General features: G+C 46.3%; 1 protein-coding gene across 1 annotated transcript; it reads right to left on the minus strand.

The window, feature by feature from the left end:
* Positions 1 to 1,456: 1,456 nt before the first annotated feature.
* Positions 1,457 to 10,865, minus strand: LOC125112805 (uncharacterized). Its single transcript, XM_047755226.1, has 4 exons — positions 10,513 to 10,865; positions 8,555 to 8,696; positions 8,143 to 8,416; positions 1,457 to 1,900 (listed from the first exon to the last, which is right to left on the minus strand). The coding sequence occupies exons 1-3, from the start codon at positions 10,760 to 10,762 to the stop codon at positions 8,146 to 8,148; spliced, it is 663 nt and encodes a 220-aa protein (XP_047611182.1). The 5' UTR covers positions 10,763 to 10,865; the 3' UTR covers positions 1,457 to 1,900; positions 8,143 to 8,145.
* Positions 10,866 to 19,347: the final 8,482 nt, after the last annotated feature.

Raw genomic sequence — 19,347 nt, forward strand, 5'->3', positions numbered from 1 at the left:
GGTCCCCGCCAACTGCATCTTCAGTCTCCACCCTCCACTTCTTGTCTTCTATGAGAACGACTGTGGTCCATACCCTACTAGCTGGTAAGCAGGGTAGGAACGTGCTTTTCCTCCCTTGTCCTTCCCAGAGCACCTTCCTTTTGCCTCTCCCTTCGCTGCCAAGCTCAAGAACCCCCGAAGAAAAAAAGGAAAGGACGTTCCTTCCAGCCACGGACCAGGAACTACCTTTCCAGCCATATTTTGCACTACAGAATTCACCTTTTTGAAATACTGCCTCAATTTATTTCCAAAAAACATTTTCCTCCAAAGTCATGCTTATTGTTCTTTGACACGGGTGGAATTGCAAAGGATGATGTGGTGTCGTCAGAGCTTCTGGTCTACCCTGATGGGCTTTGATTTACAGACACTGTCACGGTAGGAAAAAGATCTGTCACCGTGACATCGATCCGCGCTTTGACTGGGGAGGTTAAGCTGCGGAGAGGTGCGGAGAGGAGGGAGGAGGAAAGGCAGCTCCTGGAGGCTCCAACCAGAGGATGTACTTGATAGTGTCTAGCCTGGAGAGCCCTTCCTGGCAGATGCCTGTAAATAAAAACAAAAGCGGCGTTCATTGAAATCTTGTTCTTCGGCGTCCCATCAGACATCCTCCAGCGTCGTATGACTCGGTTCCCTCCTAGCAGCGGTATTTCCCATCCTCTTTCCCCCACTGAATTAGCACGTTCTGGACTCATTGACAGATCAAGTTTTTCCAAAACAACTGAAGCCACTGTGTGCGTGACAATCACAGTTATTCAGGAGCCTCCAGTTTTGGGCCATGTTTTGTCTTCAAATGTCTTGTTTCACTAGCAACGAGATACTAAAGTCTCTTTCTTTGCGCACTGATGGGGCCCACAGGGAAAAGGAAGAAAATTCAATTTAGTCAAAAGTCATCACCTCCAGAGACTGTCAAGATGTTGAAGAGATCTTAGAAACCATTTAGCACAGCACCTAATTTGGAAAATGGAGAAAATGAACTTCAGAGTAAGGAGCCGTTCCCAAAACACGTATCTCTTTTGGGATAAAACAGATTAATAATTCTGGAAACCAGTTTCCACAAACAGTATTTTCTTGTAGACACAAAACGATACTTATGAGAAGTTCTTCTTAATAATTACAGTAGAAGATTTTTAAAAATCCAAAGTGAGGATTGAAGGTCTTCCTTTTCTATGTGACTCTGAACTCACCATTTTTTTTTAATTTTTTTTGAATTTTGTCCTTTTAGGGCTACACCCACGGCATATGGAGATTCCCAGGCTAGGGGTCAATTTGGAGCTGTTGCTGCAAGCCTACACCACAGCCACAGCAAGTCGGGATCCGAACCGTGTCTGCGACCTATACCACAGCTCACGGCAACGCCGGATCCTTAACCCACTGAGCAAGGACAGGGATCAAACCCGCAACCTCATGGTTCCTAGTCGGATTCGTTGACCACTGCGCCACGATGGGAACTCCTGAACTCACCATGTGACACAATCATGGCAAATATCAGTCAGATAGCTTTTCTGGAGTGGTGTCAACCAGTGTTTTCCTTTGTTCTCCTTTCTCTTTTTCTCTTCGGAGCCTAGAAATTACGTGTGTGAAATGAAATAGGCTGTAAATAGTATCTTTTTGATTTCTGACATCTCCCCCTCAGCCCTGACCTATCAGGGAGAGGAATTTTAAAGGAAGAAAATGAGGGTAAGGGGCTCAGAGCCCCTACACCTTGTAAATGCAGAATGTACAACTCCAAACCTTGTTATCGTCTCCTCTCCGGCCAGGAAATTCACCCTGGATACTCTGTCCATTCCCTGCCTTTGCACCATCAGGACCACCCATCGTAACTCAGCATCCTTCTTCCCTTGGGCTTCTCCAGCCTGTGGACCACCTGCGGACAGACAGCACTTTGAGGTCTGCAGACACAGACAAAACAATCAGCTGCAGGACTGATTTGGTCACTTTTAAAACTACGGGTGGCATTTTCTAGGTGCACAGTAAGAATTGTCATGCCTGATCCTCAGCTCCCTGTCGGCAGCAAGGAGAGCATCATAGGCTGTGGAAAGGAAAAGTGCGGAAGAGCGAGGGAGATGTGTCATAATAAATGACGGCTTCGGGTATCTCCGTGAACACACAGATAACTCTGTTAGTCACATCTAAAATTACTCAGAGATTTTCCCACAAATATATTGGGTTACGCACCTCCCTGGTGGGCCAGTCAACACCACAGAGGCTGCGTGAGGGACCCCCTCCTCCCCCTCTGCCCTTGGGATTTCATCAAAGCGGCCCCCATCCGTGATGTGAGACTTCTCCGTCACTGACCATCATCAGCTTCTCTTACCCAGCCTCGCAAGATCCCCGCCCTCCCCTGCTGCTGCCCTCTTACAGATGCTGGCGTTTCTTGATGCACAAAAAACACAAATAGCATAAAATACATTAGTTAATCCTGCACTCTTGCTGCCTTTGATCCACAGTTTAAACGAATATACGAACAAAACCATGGCAGTGTCCTAGAGAGAGGGGTTTTTTGTTTGTCTGTGTTGGACAGGATAGAAGAGCTATTTACTTTTTTTTTTTTTTTCCATTTCTTGAAGGGAACCATTCTGTCTTACTGTAAACCTGCTAAAGATTCAAGTGTGTTTAAAGTTCTTGCGTTTTCAGATGTAATATTAGGGGAGCAAACTTAAAACAGTCATTGAATTTCCACCGTTCTGATTATCTTAGACGCTCCTTCTTTGTAAAAATGCATTTTAAATATATATTAAGAAATTGTATTTTTTAAGATGACTAAAAGTGTTTCGATATAAAGACATCCTCTAACTCAAAGCTGGATTTATTTTTTCCTTGAGTTTCTGAGAAATAATCTCCTTATGGATTTGTATTGTCTGTTTTTTATTCATTTAGAAATGTATATATTAGTGAAAGAAGAAAATGCCACTAAAACATTCTAGGTAAATTTTCAGAATGTGACATTTTGAGATTTTTTTCTCAATAGTTTTATATTTTTAACTTGCAACATAAAGACTTTTCTCCCAGAGTCAGATATAGATATGGCTCCAGAACATAGTTTCTTTAGAATTAATTCCTAGAGGATTAAGAAATTTCTCTCCCACCCCACTCAAGAATAGTGCTATTCAAAACTTTTACAAATATGTCCTGTGTATCAATATAACTTTAAGGTAATATGAGCAATAAAAAGATAAAAGTTATGTGAAGTCTCCAGTTTGTTCAATCAATATATTGAAGCAATAGGATGTTTACAGACTGCTATTCACTTCAGGGAGACCCAGAAGAGAATTCATATCTATTGTCCAGGGAAACAGACAAAACAACAGGAGTTTCAGCTACTGGGCACCAATTAGAGAATAATGGGAAAATTTTTTGCAGCTAAAAACCTTCTGGGACTACTTGCTTTTAATGGACAGTAACAGTTTTGAAACACAATCTTTACAGGTTCTGTATGAAGGTCATTTATCTTTTGAGAGTGTGCTTGAGGAGTTCCCATCGTGGCTCAGCAGAAATGAATCTGACTAGCATCCATGAGGACGCAGGTTCAATCCCTGGCCTCGCTCAGTGGGTTAAGGATCCAGCATTGCCATGAGCTGTGGTGTAGGTTGTAAATGTGGCCCGGATCCCGGGTTGCTGTGGCTGTGGCGTACGTAGGCCAGTGGCTACACCTCTGATTCGACCCCTAGCCTGGGAACCTTCATATGCCTCAGCTGCGGCCCTAAAAAGACAAAAAAAAAAATGTTTTTGACTTTTTATCCCATGTCCAGTAATCCTCACTGGGTTCATTCATTCAATCAGCAAATATTATTAGCATCTACTATGTGCCAGGTGCAGGATGTATAGAAAGAAAGATTATAGCCCCTGGCCTCATTGAGCTTATAATTAAGAGATGACACAGGAGTTTCCTTGTGGCTCAGGGGGTAAAGGATCCAGCGTTGTCCCTGCTCTGGCTCAGGTTTGCTCCCTAGCCTGGGACCTTCACACATCACAGGGAAGACCAAAAAAAAAAAAAAAAGAGAGAGAGAGAGAGAAGACACAGACATGGAAACCAATGATTTATGCATGCCAGACAAGGGTCATAACATGGGCACGTTCAATGTGCAATAGATTCATGGGAAGGGATGTCCACAGTTGCTCTAATAGCCACTCAGTGCCTAAGAAAGGAACCCCTGGGTGTCAGATGCTCTGCTTAGCATCAGGATTACCAGGATGAAGAAGAAAACAAAAGCCTATCGCAACGTGACAATTGCCATAGCAGAGAAGTGCAGAGGACACCATAGAAACCCAGAGAGGGTCACCTGGCTCAAAGGAGGGGACATATGAAGATGTTGCCGAGACAGTCAAATATGCTTTAGGTCCTTGCATTTACAGATTTAACATTAGGGAAACAAAAGACACAAGTTAAATTTCCACTGCTTTCGCTCTCTTATCATCTGCCTTGTTTGTGAGCAGAGGCTTTCTTTAGAGCAGGATGCCTAGAAAACAGACAGTCTAATGGCTTGGGAGTGTGGGAGCCACGTCTGGGAAATGGTGGTTCTGCAGGGCTGGAATACATTGAGTCCCCCAGAGGAAAGACCAGACCTGGGGAGGAAGTTGAGGCCAAGTCACAGCGGGCCTTGGACACGGATCCACCTCATAGATCGTGGGGCCAGGGAAGGCTTTAATAAGGAGGAGAGATGGGATCAGGTGGGCATCTTTGGAAAGACCACCGGAGCGGTGGTGAGGGGCTTGTCCTGATTGGTTCAAAGCCACACCTTAGTCTGACATCCCGCCCCAGTGTTAGGACACATGGTCACCACGAGCGGGAGTGACAGTGAGGTGAAAGCATGCAGTCTCACCTGGAAACCCCCACTCCTTTCTGCCTTTGCTCACCACCATGTGGGAACGTGGTCCCTGTCCCAATCCTGCAGTATTTCTGCCTTCAGGGTTTGGCCTCTTAGGGTCAGTTCCCACTTTCTTTCTCCGAAAGACCCTATCTCTCAGATCTCCGGGTCAGGCCCCACACACTGTCCCACATCTGTGACCTATGAGCATCCACTGCAGCTCTGGGTGGTTTTATTCTCCTCTCTGGATCCTTGTCCACGGGTCTGAGCTCACAACTCCTGTCTCTTTGGCTCTGCCTGCCACCTGTCACTGCAGCCCCATCCATGTGCTAGAGGAAAGACCCTCCCCACAGCAGCCACAGACTGAAATGACCCACTAGCCCCAGCCCTCATGTCCTGATGTGGCCCTCCTTTGCAAGTCCACACCTGTCTGACTTTGGAACACTCTTCTTTAAACGTGATCACGTTATATCCCCTGGGCTGGCTTCCCAGACCCAAACCCCACAAGGCTCTACTTGAACTTGAACTGGAACTAGAAAGGACCCAGCTCCTCAGACTCTCTTCTCTCACGAGGTCTCTGACATTGAGAATCTTCTCAGCATCACCGAGCCCCCAGCCTCCAGAGCAGCCAGCTCAGTCATGCCCAGGTGGTAACAAGAATTCCGGGAACTGGGCAATGCCCTTGACAGCCCCTGTGCCTTTTATCCTCATGGCAAGTCTGTGTCAGAGGCATCACCAGTGACATTTTACAGAGGAGCTACCAAGGCTCAGAGAGAGTACATTTGCCACCGTCCCTTGAATCCACAGCCTTTACCAACAAGTTAGGCAGCAAAGCCTGGGTCTCTGAGGCTCCAAGACCCCAGCCAGCACTTGTCATGGGTGGCCTTGGGGTTCTGACCAGCCTGCACCCTCCTGAGGGCGCCCGGAGCGGCTGTGGCAAGGATGGGATTGGGGCACGCTGGGTGAGTGTTTCCACGGAGACCCAGCCTCGTCAACCCATAAAGGGGCCAGAACCCAGAAGACACAGCTTTTTCCAGAGGTTTTATTTTCACCAGTAGCAGCTAAAAGCCTCTGGTGTGAATGATATGGTCCCAGCACTCCCCTCTGCAGCCCCCCGCCCCCCCATATCACATCGTTACCTTACAACCAGGCCTTTCACTTTCAGGAATGAAACACTCCTGGATTGAAGACAGACTCTTTTCACACAAAGCCCACCGAAGAAAAACCACCTGGAGCAACATCCAAATGGGGTCGGCGCTTCATTTTTTTAGCAAATTTAAGGTGAGAAAGGTTCCATTTGCAACCTGCTAAATGCTCCTCGCTGACTCCACTCTCTGCCCGTGTCAGCCTGTTCCACTTTCTCTTGCTGCAAAGGGCCCAGAGGATTTAGGATGCGTCACACCATGCTGGACAGAGGCCCTGGTTTGATCTGTGAAATATCTTTCTGACTGGATGATATACCCATGCGCTTGTATTTATAAAATGCAAGTGACCTTTCGAATGTGAAAGGCGCTGAAGCCTTTTAATAGATTATCCCTCCACTTCCAGCAGTTGTAAAACAAAGGCACATTTATTCAAGCTCAGGGGATAAATGATAATAAAGGCACGAACATCAATTTGCTGTCAGACAGCAGACTGCTTTGGGAAAGTTTCCCCTAAGCTGTTACAAAGACTATGAAGTTGTAGCCACACCTAAAATCACGTCCAGACTGATGTTCCATGCCTGACCCTCTTTAAGGTCAGGCAGAGCCTCTTTATACATAAGGACATTTTCACCCGTGTCTACTGGACTATCAAGCAAAAGCAAATTTTTGGAGTTCCCATCATGGCTCAGTGGTGACAAACCCAACTAGTATCCATGAGGACTCGGGTTATGATCCCTGGCCTTGCTCAGTGGGTTAAGGATCCAGCATTGCCATGAGCTCTGGTGTAGGTCAAAGCAGCAGCTCAGATCCCACATTGCTCTGACTGTGGTATAGGCTGGCAGGTGTCGCTGATTCAACCCCTAGCCTGGGAACTTCCATATGCCTTGGGTGTGACCCTAAAAAGGCAAAAATCAATCAAAAATAAAATAAATAAAAACAAAAGCAAATTTTCTAAAGCTGTTAACTTTTTTTTTTTTTTTGCCATTCCCACAGCATGTGGAAGATGCCAGGCCAGGAATCAAACTTGAGCCACAGCAGTGACCCGAACAGCTAAAGTGACAACAATGGATCCTTAACTGCTAAGCCTCAAGGGAACTCCACTGATTTTTTTTAAAGGAAAAAATATATTACAGAAAAAGATCTATTCGAACATATAAATTTCTTAGTAAATTAAGCTGCATTTGTATCTCTCTACTAGATATTGGGCATGACACTAGGCGCTTTACATATATTATATTAATACTACCAATAATTCTGTAGTAGGTAGTCTTCTCTTTATAGATCAGAAAACTGAGACATTCTCTGACTTCCTCAAGGTCACAGAGCTAGTAAGAAATAGGTCAAGAATTCGAATCCAAGTCCATTTGCTTCTAAAAGCTGTGCCCACTCTAGGGAGTTCTGGCATGAACCCAGGAACTTCATTGGCTAGTCATCCTAGCTTTGATAATTATGCGACGTTGGGGCGGTTACTCAACCTCTCTGTTCTCCAGTTTCCTCATCTGTTAAAACAGGAATCACAAGGAGTGCCCGCTGTGGCACAGTGGATGAAGGATTGGACCATGCCGCAGCTGTGGCTAGGTCACAGCTGGGGCTTAGAATCCATGCCTGGACTGGGAACTTCCATAGGCCTTTGGTGCATCCAAAAAACAAAACAAAACAAAAAAAATAGGAATAACAAGAGTGCCTACCAACTAAGAGTACTGTAGAGATTTAATCAGTTGAGATAGGACAAGTGCCAGGAATCATGGCTGGTACATAACAAGTTACGGTAACAACAAAGGCTCAGAAGTGGATGGTGGTCAGTACTGTCATCCTCCATCATTACTGCTGTAACGGCCACACAGTGCTTCCTCCATTCCTCACCAGCTTCCATCCTCACGTGCCCCCTCAAGGTCACACTTATTGAAAGAGAAGCCCACGCCTGCCATCTCCATCCGCACAGCCACAGTCATACGCAGCCTCTCTTTTGCAAAGACTGTTCTTGTGCGGGTGGGCGTGGCGGGGAGGTGGGCGTGGCGGGGAGGTGGGCGTGGCGGGGAGGTGGGCGTGGCGGGGAGGTGGGCGTGGAGGGGAGGTGGGCGTGGCGGGGAGGTGGGCGTGGCGGGGAGGTGGGGTTAGGGAGACTATCTAGGGTTCACCAAATCCATCAGCTTTACCTTCTAGGGATGATTCAGACTACAAGTCACAGCCTCCCTTGCTGTTGGGCGTCGCAATGGGATTAAGCTCCAGCCAGTTGAATGTTGGTGAAGGACACTGGTCCATGAAGAAGCTGTCACCGGTGATCCTTCCTCTTCCACCATCTGCAGGCCTGATGCTGGCGATTCAGCTTTGAGTTCAAAGCGCAGAGGTATTACAGAGCCACAGCGTAAAAGGGCTATGTCTCCACGGACTATATGGAGCAGGACACACCACCCCTGCTCCTCAAGCCAACTGCAAATTGCACAAATGAGAAAAATGCTATTACAGCATTAACTAAGCCGGTGAAATGTGGGAGTTGTTGGTTATGGGAGCTGAGCGGCTCACCTTAAGCAGTATGCCCATCCTGGCCACATCATCCTTTCTCCTCACCTTACTCCCGGAGAACTTTCTTGAACACTTTCCTCCTGTAGTTTCCAGGACATCATGCCCCTGTGATTCCCCTCTGACATTTCTGCACGTTCCTTCCCAGTTTCCTCTGCTGGCTTCAGAGCCTCTGCTTCAAACTTTCTCTCTAAAAGGTCAAATCATAAATATTTTAGACTTTGTGGGCTGCATACAATCTTGCATATTCTTCTTTGATTTCTTTACAAGCCTTTAAAAATGTAAAAAAAAAAAAAAGTCTTTGCTGGTAGCCATGCGGACACAGGTCCACAGGCTGTGGTTTGCTGGCCTCTGCTCTATCAACCTGACAACACAGAAATGCCCTCTTTCCAGCTCAGCCCCAGCCTCTCCTGTCTTGGCCCTGTCCACCATTTTTGGAGAATCTTATCAAACCCCATGGAATGACAGTTGCTTAGATAAATATCTCTGGAGCTGCCCTTTCCTGGGTGGCACAGACCTAAGTGGACAATTGCACACTTGACTTTTCTCCCTGAACACCAACTGGGTCTCTCAAACATAAAAAGCAGAAAGAGGACAGCTGGTCCCCGTTCAAACACATTCCCAGCTCCATAAAGACAGCATCAGCCTCAAGCCAACACTACAAGACCTGGTCCTGATTTCTCCTTTCCCTCAGCCCCAAGCCCAACCCACCTCTGGGACCCGATAGTTCTGCTCACCATCAATCTGGACCCTATAACCTCCTCGCTCTCCTCACAACCATCACCCCACATTCAAGTCCCCGTTCTCCCTCATCTGAACACCAGCAGTAGCTTCCCAGCTGTCTCCCTGCCTCTACCTTACCTTCTCATCATAGGTCTCCAAAGAGCAGCTAGAGAGAATGTTTGAGGGTTGAAATCAGCTCATGATGTTATTCCTACCTGAGTGGTTTTGCTGGCTTTTAAAATAAAACCAGGAGGAGTTTCTGCTGAGGCACAGGGGGTTAAGGATCTGACTGCAGTGGCTCAGGTCCCACTAGGCTTGGAGGCTCAGGTTCAATTACTAGACTGGCTCAGGTTCAATTACTAGTGGGTTAAGGATCCAGCATTGCTGTGAGCTGTGGTGTAGGTCTCAGATGTGGCTCAGATCTGGCTTTGCTGTGGCTGTGGTGTAGGTTGGCAACTGTAGCTCTGATTAGATCCCCGGCCTGGGAACTTCCTTAACCCACTGAGCAAGGCCAGGGATCGAACCCTCGTCCTCATGGATCCTAGTCGGGTTCGTTAACCACTGAACCATGACAGGAACGCCATTGCTAAAATGTTTAATTCAGTTTAATTTAATAAAACAAACTCAAACCCTTCACCCTCTAGGAGAGTCTCTATCATTTTCCTCTCCCTACCTCACTCCCCTTCAGTCACACTGACCTGAAAAATCTCTACAAATCCCTCCCTTAGCTTCTCAGTGATGTTCACCATGTGTAAGTCGCTTGTATTTTCATTTGTTTACCAATTTTTTTTGTCTCTCCTCCAACAAGCACATCCCCTCTCACACAGTAGTAGCACGAACCCTCCAGGAGAGCAGAAACTCACCTGTCGTGTTTATCCCCTAACATCTGGAGGACGACTCAGCCCATGTAACAGTCAAAGAATATTTTCAGGACAAGGACGGAACACACAGATGAAGGAAGAAAACAGACTAATGAATTTTAGCGACAATTCACTTTGACTTTGATCGGGTGATACCAGCCTTAACTTCAGATCAACAGTTACAGTGGTATTTTTCAACTCAAACTATTGCACAGTTGTGGTCGCCTGTGCCTTACTTTCCATAAATCCCCATGTGAGGTCAAGCTCAGTCAAATATTGTGAACCTAATTTCAGAGAGAAGGACGCTGCCGGGCAAACAGGCACCAAACCACAATGAAGAGGAATTGACCACAAGTCTCTGCGGCTCTAGGTTTGCTCAGTAGACGCTGGACTCTGTGAGTCTTAGAGAAAATCATTACTTACTCTTACTCCTCGGCTTCTCAAGGACCCTGCTTCTGGCCTTGGAAAAGCTGGCCTTGAAAGGCAGTTTGCTGTTTAAAACACCCCGTGACAAAGCTTGGTTCTGTGCTCCGGACCAAGAAATTAGGAGAAAGTACAGTCCAAAAGATAGTGTTAGGGCAGGGATTCCAATGCTTAATCTCTGGTCTCTATAAACAAGAACCGATGAGAAGTCCCAATCCCTGAAGACAGAGTTAACCTGAGGCGCCTTCATTAGTGCATCCTGCCGGTTTTGAGTCCTGGAAGTTGTGGAATTCTCCAAGAGGAGTCTCAGGAGAACAGAGCGGTAATTAAAAGTCTGGCTGGCAGATTAAAGGCTAAAGGAATTGTTATTAAATTCCTCTGAAGAAGAGACGTTGGGAGGGGAGCCACTCGAGCCAGCTGCCTTCGGCTGCTGTTAACAAGAATAATGGAATTAAATTATAAACTAGAGTGAGTTCAGCCAGCTGGGAGAGGAATGGCAGAATTAGGGAATCTTTGCCTTGGCTGTTCATTCCCTGAGGATATTTAGTCACCAGAGAATGCACCCAAGCTTGGGCCACAGTGTGACAAGGGGGACATTTTCCTGAGCACCCCTGGCCTCCAAATCTCTCATCAATAACCGGGCTCTTTCTCCTCCATGTTGTAAAATAAATACTTAGATAGTTCATTCATCATGGACTGGAGAGCAGCCTAGTACCTTTAAGCACTACCTTTCTCAAATATATTTGCATTTGAATTTATGACAAAGAAATGAGGTTCCTGGAGTTCCCGTCATGGCTCAGTAGTTAATGAATCTGACTACGAACCATGAGGTCACGGGTTTGATCCCTGGCCCCGCTCAGTGGGTTAAGGATCTGGCATTGCTGTGAGCTGTGGTGTAGGTTGCAGACAAGGCTCAGATCTGGCGTTGGTGTGGCTGTGGCATAGGCTGGTGGCTGTAGCTCTGATTCAACCCCTGGCCTGGGAACCTCCATATGCCTCAAGTGTGACCCTAGAAAAGACCAAAAAAAAAAAAAAAAAGAGAGAGAGAGAGAAATGAGGTTCCAAGGGGGAGGGAGAGGGAGTGGGATGGACTGGGAGTTTGGGGTTAGTAGAACCAAACTATTAACATTTAGAATGGATAGGCAATAAGGTCTTGCTGTACAGCACAGGGAACTATATCCAATCTCTTGTGATGGAACATGATGGAAGATAATATGAGAGAAAGAGCGTGTGTGTGTATACATATATATGTGTGTGTGTACGTGTGTGTGTGTGTGTGTGTGTCTGTGGCTGGGTCACTTTGCTTTATAGCAGAAATCGACAGAACATTGTAAATCAACCATACCTTAATAAAAAAATTTTTTAAAGAGATGAGGTTCTGGTGGTAGAATCTCAGAAATCAGCTGGGTGGCTGTGAGGATGCTTGAATGGACCTTTAGAAGTTTTGCTCTAAGTGGACCAAGCAGGCAGGGACGTAGAGTCAGGAGCCCAGATGATGGAGGGGGCTGGGCCAGGGGGGAATTTTGCAATCCTGTGGTAGACTGGATGATTAGTGTCCTTGCAAAAGCAAATTCAGCTCTTCAGCAGGAGTGTGAACTAATATTTGCTAGACAAACTGTGTGCCAAGGATTGTGCCAAAGCATCCAAGAAATAAAACGATAAAAAAAGGGCTGGCGTCTGTTTCCCAAAAGCAAACAACTGAACCAGAAGAAAAGTCACATGTTCAGATAGCTCTGATCCACAGCAGAGTTTGAAGAGCGTCGTTAAAATGAGGGTAAAACTGCAGAGATGGGGAGATGAATTCCCACTGGAGATGTTCTAGTTCATCAAAAAATCTGCTAAATATAGCGTTGTGTGTACAGGCAACGATCCTAAGTATTCAAAGAATGAAAGCACGATAAAATATACACTAAAATAAATAAATAACATTAATCCTTCTTCCCTGATGGTTCAGAAATAACTTGAGTTGTATAGAGATTTGGGACACCCCCTCCCTTATAGCTGTCAAACGTCATTGAACTTTAGATGTGAGATGGGTTGTTTCATAAAATATTCTGGTTAATTGACTTCTCATCATTCATCTGTTATTTCTGGGACACAAGTAGGATGCAGGTGGCTCACTTTTTCTCATGGTTTACAGATTTATGGACTTCCTCAGATGCAGACACTAGAACTTGACATGAAATTCAGAATTTCCTGACTTTGGAACAGATAGAAAAGGTATAAAAAAAAAAAAAAAAGCAAGGATTGGGTACGCTTTGAAAAAAGTTGGGAGAATAGACCATTGTACAAAAAGCAAGGATTGGGAAGTTCCCGTCATGGCGCAGCGGAAACAAATCCAACTAGGTACAATGAGGTTGCAGGTTCAATCCCTGGCCTCGCTCAGTGGGCTAAGGGTCCAGCATTACTGTGAGCTATGGTGTAGGTCACAGAGATGGCTCTGATCCCACGTTGCTGTGGCTGTGGTGTAGCCCAGCAGTTGCGGCTCCGATTGGACCCCTAGCCTGGGAACTTCCATATGCCACAGGTACAGCCCTAAAAAGCAAAAAATAAATAAATAAAAAATATTCAGCACAAAAATCCTTACTAAAATCCTAACTAAAAATAGTTACTTAGGGGGTTCTCTTTATCGCTGCCGCACACTCCACGAGCATCCACGGAATGGTGAGTGTCTGACTCGGCGCAGCAGGAGGGACACCAGCTCTGAGCTAAGTGGAAAGTAACACAGGGAAAGTGTTGATTTGGATCTGTCGTCGACCTGCTTAGAATCCTTAAGCGCTCCCCTGGTTCTGAAGGTAAAATCAAAGCCACCCTCTGGAGATGCTGGACCGAGGTGTTTAATCCTCCTCTCCACTTTCCTTCCTTATCTTAATACTCAGACTCCCAGCCAATCTGAAAACTGGCTCCCCACCCATTCTTACCTTTCTTTTTATAGCGATAGAACGATAACTCTCAGAAAACTACAGGGCAAGGAGGCAAATGGGAGGGAGTGGCAACCTCAGATCCTGGGAAGTAGCTCACCCTAGATAAGAGTGCCTTCTGGAAGGCAGGGAGTAGAGCGCTGCTGAGCAATGCACGCCACAGACTGGGAAGTTTCAGAATCTGAACTGAGAGGTTCAGAATGTGGGAGAACTAAGCAAACAGAACAAAATCCGCATCAGAAAAGACAGAAAAGCTGAGGAAATCATTGCATCTCGGGATGTAGAAGGGTAAAAGACCAACCATTTCAGTAACCTGAAATGTACAATTCTTGCATTAGGAATGTCATTTTGGGTTACTCGACTACATTTGGCTTAATTAAAATAAGGGGCCCCATACAAGGTCCCAAGGGTACAGCACAGGGAACTATATCCAATAGACTGAGATAACCCGTAATGGCAAAGAATACACAAAAAAAAGAATATATGTTATAGTTTTGAATCACTTTGCTGTATAGCAGAAGCTAATGTCACGTGGAAATCACTTTGCTGTATAGCAGAAGCTAATGTGACGTGGAAATCAACTATACGTCCATAAAATAAAAAATAAACAAATAAAGAGCCAGAGGGACCCATGTAAGGTGACGACTCAATCCGGTTTGAGGCTCAAAGCCTGGGTCTGGGGTGAACTTCTCATCTCACCTCATGTTAGGAACTGGCACAGGGACTGGATCCAGACCATCGCCACCATCACCAGCTGGTGCTGGCAGGATGGAGGGATGGAGGCAGCCACAACATCCCTTGAACGAGGCAGGTGAGCAGAGGGAAGGGATGTATAAGATCCCGATCGCCAGCAGGCATCACGGGCCGGAAACCCGACACAGGCACCACTGGGCAAGTTAAAGAAGGTTTTCTTTTTTTTTCTTTTTTTTTTTTGCCTTTTTGCTATTTCTTGGGCCACTCCCGCAGCATATGGAGATTCCCAAGCTAGGGGTCCAGTCGGAGCTGTAGCCACCGGCCTACGCCAGAGCCACAGCAACGCGGGATCCGAGCCGCGTCTGCAACCTACAGCACAGCTCACGGCAACGCCGGATCGTTAACCCACTGAGCAAGGGCAGGGACCGAACCCGCAACCTCATGGTTCCTAGTTGGATTCGTTAACCACTGCGCCACGACGGGAACTCCTAAAGAAGGTTTTCTAATCAGGAAGATTTAGAAAGATGCCCCTGCGGTTGGGAGACTGAACAGGTTGGACAGAAGCATCGTTTTCTAAATGGCCCCGAACACCCCATCAGGTTACAAATTGTAAGTCTAAGGGATTGGGGGGAGGGTCCCATGCGTCATCAGTCCCCCCCGCCCGCTCAGCCTTATATGTGCAGTTATAGTACATAAGAAGCTAACGTGGCATGGAAATCAACTATACCTCCATAAAATAAAACAATCTGTAAATAGCAAAAACCACAAAGAGGAAAATATAATTCATTTGTTATGCTACTACAACTGAGCATCTCACAGGTGACGTTTTTAATTATACTATCTTGCAACTTAACGTATACGGTGAGAGCAGATTGTCACACAGGCAAATCTGGATGGGAGGAGAGACCACAGCACCTGAGTCAGAAGGCCCATCCAATCAGAACTCTCCAATGTAGAGCATCCCTAGAGAGAGATATACTACAGGACCACGAGGCATGGATGTGAACCTTCATTACACTGTCCTTTTCAGCCAGGAGAGTCTGACCCAGCTGTTTTCCTGCACTATTAGGACAAAGCTCAGATGCACGGTGGTCTCTGAATGCATTCAATAACATCAAATGTTATGTTATTATGTATCTATTATTCCAATTTAGTATAAGAAATATAGAGAATGTGCATAGAAAAAAAGAACTAAAAGAAATGCACTCAGTTGTAGTAGCATAACAAATGAATTATATTTTCCTCTTTGTGGTTTTTGCTATTTACAGATTGTTAAAAATGATTGCATATTGATTCTATAATCAGAAAGAAGCAACACTCGAGTTCCTGTCATGGCACAGCAGAAATGAATCTGACTAGGAACCAAGAGGTTGCAGGTTCGATCCCTGGCCTCGATCAGTGGGTTGAGGATCTGGTGTTGCGGTGAACTGTGGTGTAGGTCGCAGACGCGGCTTGGATCCCGTGTTGCTGTGGCTATGGCGTAGGCCGGCAGCAACAGCTCCGATTTGACCCCTAGCCCGGGAACCTCCATACACTGCAGGTTCAGCCCTAAAAAGACAAAAGACAAAAAAAGAAAGAAAGAAGCAATACCTTAAAAAATGATTGTCCTAGTAACGTGGAAAGGGATTTGGAGGGTCAAGACGACCACTTAGGAGAACTTTCATTTGTCAAGACAAGAAAGTGATAAGGGCTTAAACAGAATAGAAGGATTTAGGAGTTACTAAAAGGGTGCATTTTGGAGTTCCCTAGTGGCTCAGCAGGCTAAGGATCCAGTGTTGTTCCTGTTGTGGCAAGGGTTCCATCCCTGGCCTGGAAACTTTGGCATGCCTCTGGCATGACCAAAAAAAAAAAAAAAGGTTTGTTTCATGTAGAAGGTGAATATAAGGGGGTTGTTGTTTTTTTAAGGCCATGCCTGAGCATATGGAAGTTCCCAGGTCAGGGACTGAATTGGAGCCATAGCTTTGACCTACAGCTGCGGCAATGCCAGATCCTTTAACCCACTGTGCCGGGTGAGGGATGGAACCCGCACCTCTGCAGTGACCCAAGCTCAGATTCTTGACCCATTGTGCCACAGTAGGAACTCCCAAATATAAAGTTTTTTTCATTGGGGTAGCTGGGTAGATAGCATTGCATTAACTGGGGGAATATATGTAGTTAAGAAGCAAGTTCCCAAGAAAATGATAAATTTTATTTTTGACATGTGTTTTGAGTGTCTTGTGATAAGCAGATGAAGAGGCTGAGTAAACACAGTAAGAAAGAGAAGGGAGGAAAGGAGAGAGGGAGAAAGCAGTAAGGCAGGTGGGGAGCTAAGATGTGGATCTGGACTGGACACTGCTTGGCAGTAAGTCAGTCTAATAAACAGTCCATGACGCTGCATAGGGCAATGTGGTCCCACGGAGAGAATGAAGGCAAAGCCTCCATCTTTTCTTCTAAAACAGACGTGAGGTTCGGGGCAAGGATGATTCTTTGTGGGAGGCTGTCCTGTACATGATAAGGTGTTTAGCAACATCCCCAGCCTCTGCCCACTGGACACCAGTAGCATCTCCCTCCTCCGCAGGGGTGACCACTGAAAACAGCTGGAGCCGCAGCATCCCCCGGGGGCAGAACACTTGGCAGTGAGAACCACTGATCAGTGTCTCCCGGCAATGAGGCGCCGTGTCTTTCAATTTACCAGGCAACTGCATCCAGCGAAAGATGTGCTCAGGTAAAGGTTTGTACTAGATAAATCAGGGTCTGGTACTGTGCTGAGGACTCGCGGGGAAAAGGCACATACACCAGGCAGGGGCTCCTTGAAGAGTCAGAGGAATGGAGATGCAGACAGAAGCAGGGAGGATGCCTGGGAAACGTGGTCAAGCCGCAGCAAACACGAGATGCTCTGGTACCAAAACAGAAAGCTCTCTGCCCTGAGACAAAGGAGTCAGAAGGCAGTGTTTGAGTTGGAGCTTGAAAGACAGGTAAGGGAAAGGATGGGGAAGGGCCATCCAAAGGTTCCGCGGAGAAAAGTGTGTTGGGGGCAGAGGTGGGGATGAGGGCGGCCACGCGGCTCCATCTCAAGCACTGGAGCCCTGATCTCGTTTCATTTTCCCCTTGGTTGTGGGTGGGCACCGTCTCTGAAGAACGGGCCGACAGTCCAGATCTATTATGTTGGGACATTTTTTGTGTTGCTTGTTGATATTTCCTCTCTCTCTCTGGGCAACAACATCCCGCTTACTGGAAACCAGGGCCCATGTCAAGAGCAAACATCACCCAGTGTAAATAAGGTGGTACCAACTGGACCCGGCCAGGGAACGGAGGCTGTCTTTACAGCTAGTTCCCACGAGTTGCCTAAGCAGTAAATTGACCTCGCAGGGGCCGTTAGGAAGGGCTTTCCTCCCAGTCAATACCTGACGAGCAGTGGGGCTCTTACGCTGCCTTACCAGGTAACCCCTCAGTGAGACTAATTAGCTTTTTTTTTTTTTTTCCAAAAAAAATCCAGGCTATTGATTTGAGAATTGAAACTAGTATTGATGTGTAGTAGTCAGTTACTCTGGAAGAATTAACTACAGAATGTTTTAAATGAAGCAAGATATGAAATGTCTACCCTTTTTACTGCGATAAGGTTTCGGTTTTAAAAAACTGAAGAGGGAACAATTTAAGAAGGAACCGTCTTGCGGTGTTGCAGGTTAAGGATCTGGTGTTGTCACTGCAGTGGCTCAGGTCACTGCTGTGGCATGGTTCCATCTCATGCCCAAAGGCATGGCCAAAATATATATATATATATATATATATATCACTTGTAAACCCTCTTCTGAAGTCAAAAAAAATTGCACAGTAATTTTAAGGTCGATAGCCTTAAAATTTAACCTGAATATCTTGTTATATTGCAGTATTTTTTGTTTATGCCTGAGACTGCAGTGTTCTTTACATAATATTATTTGATGATCTATCATTAAAATCTCTGAATGGCATTGAGATTTGCTCTGCTTTTACTATGTATATACTTATTTGTTCAACAAATATGTGCTAAATGATGCCCAAGGCCATTTACAAATGTATAAATGCTTCTCAAGGATATTGAAATAAAAACTAGGCTGACTGAGCCCTGCCCACGTGACAGATGCTAATGCTTTACCTGCCTCATCTTATTGAAGTTCCACAACCCCAGGGGAAAGTTCTTATAATTATCCATCTTACCAGCAACTAGAGCGTGTAAGCGACTCGCCCAAGAACCCACAGCGAAAATGGGTGACTCAGAAATAGCCCTGCCTGATCTCTTTCCATCTTTCTAGACCTTAAAGAGTAGAGGCACCCACTCAGCACTTTGCTCCATTTTCTTTCTAAATCTGCAGCCCCAAACAGCTCTCTCTGGTCCTCAGGGCTCTTTCTTCTTCCCGCCCAGGGAACCGGCTGCCCTGTAGCGTTTTGGGGGCTCAGAGGGCGAGGTTCACACTCCCTCCTACCTGACGGTGATGTCTGTGTTTGCCTCTTAAGGATTTATCCTTTTATAATACGTGGCCATAAATGTCAGTGACCACGCGCTCCTAAACCGTGTCTACCTAAGAATCGCTCCCTGGCTCAGACCTTTCAACACTGTCGTATGTGTTCTCCAAAGTGAGGTGTCCACTGCAGACCCCTCCCTGAGCACCAGCCTCATCTGGTCCCTGTCTGCTCAAAGTGTCCGTGGACTTGGTGCCTTCTTGCTCTTCAAAGCCCATTTTCTCCTTTTTATGCCGTGAGTGTAAACACCAGACCGTGTTTCCTGGGCGGGTGTGGCTGCGTGGCTGTGTTTTATGCAGGGAGGCAAGCAGAAGCGAGGTGCATGCCATTTCCAGCCTCCCAGGCCCTCTGATACATGCTTTTCTCTCTTCTTCCTGGTGGAACGGAGACATCCCAGGGTGACAGTTAGAGCCACATGTTGAAGGTGACAGAGGATCTCAGAACAACTCATAGAAGAGGGCTGTCTTGCTAATCCATGTACCTGTCTGTGACAGAAGCTTAAAAATCTGTCTGTGGAGTTCCTGTCGTGGCGCAGTAGGTAACGAATCTGACTAGGAACCATGAGGTTGCGGGTTCGATCCCTGGCCTTGCTCAGTGGGTTAAGGATCCGGCGTTGCCGTGAGCTGTGGTGTAGGTCGCAGAGGCGGCTCAGATCCCTCGTTGCTGTGGCTGTGGTGTAGGCTGGCGGCTACAGCTTCAATTAGACCTCTAGTCTGGGGAGTGCAGCCCCCCAAAAAAGCAAAAA

Source organism: Phacochoerus africanus, chromosome 12 (assembly GCF_016906955.1).
Source record: "Phacochoerus africanus isolate WHEZ1 chromosome 12, ROS_Pafr_v1, whole genome shotgun sequence".
In the NCBI taxonomy this organism is placed as follows: Eukaryota; Metazoa; Chordata; class Mammalia; order Artiodactyla; family Suidae; genus Phacochoerus; species Phacochoerus africanus.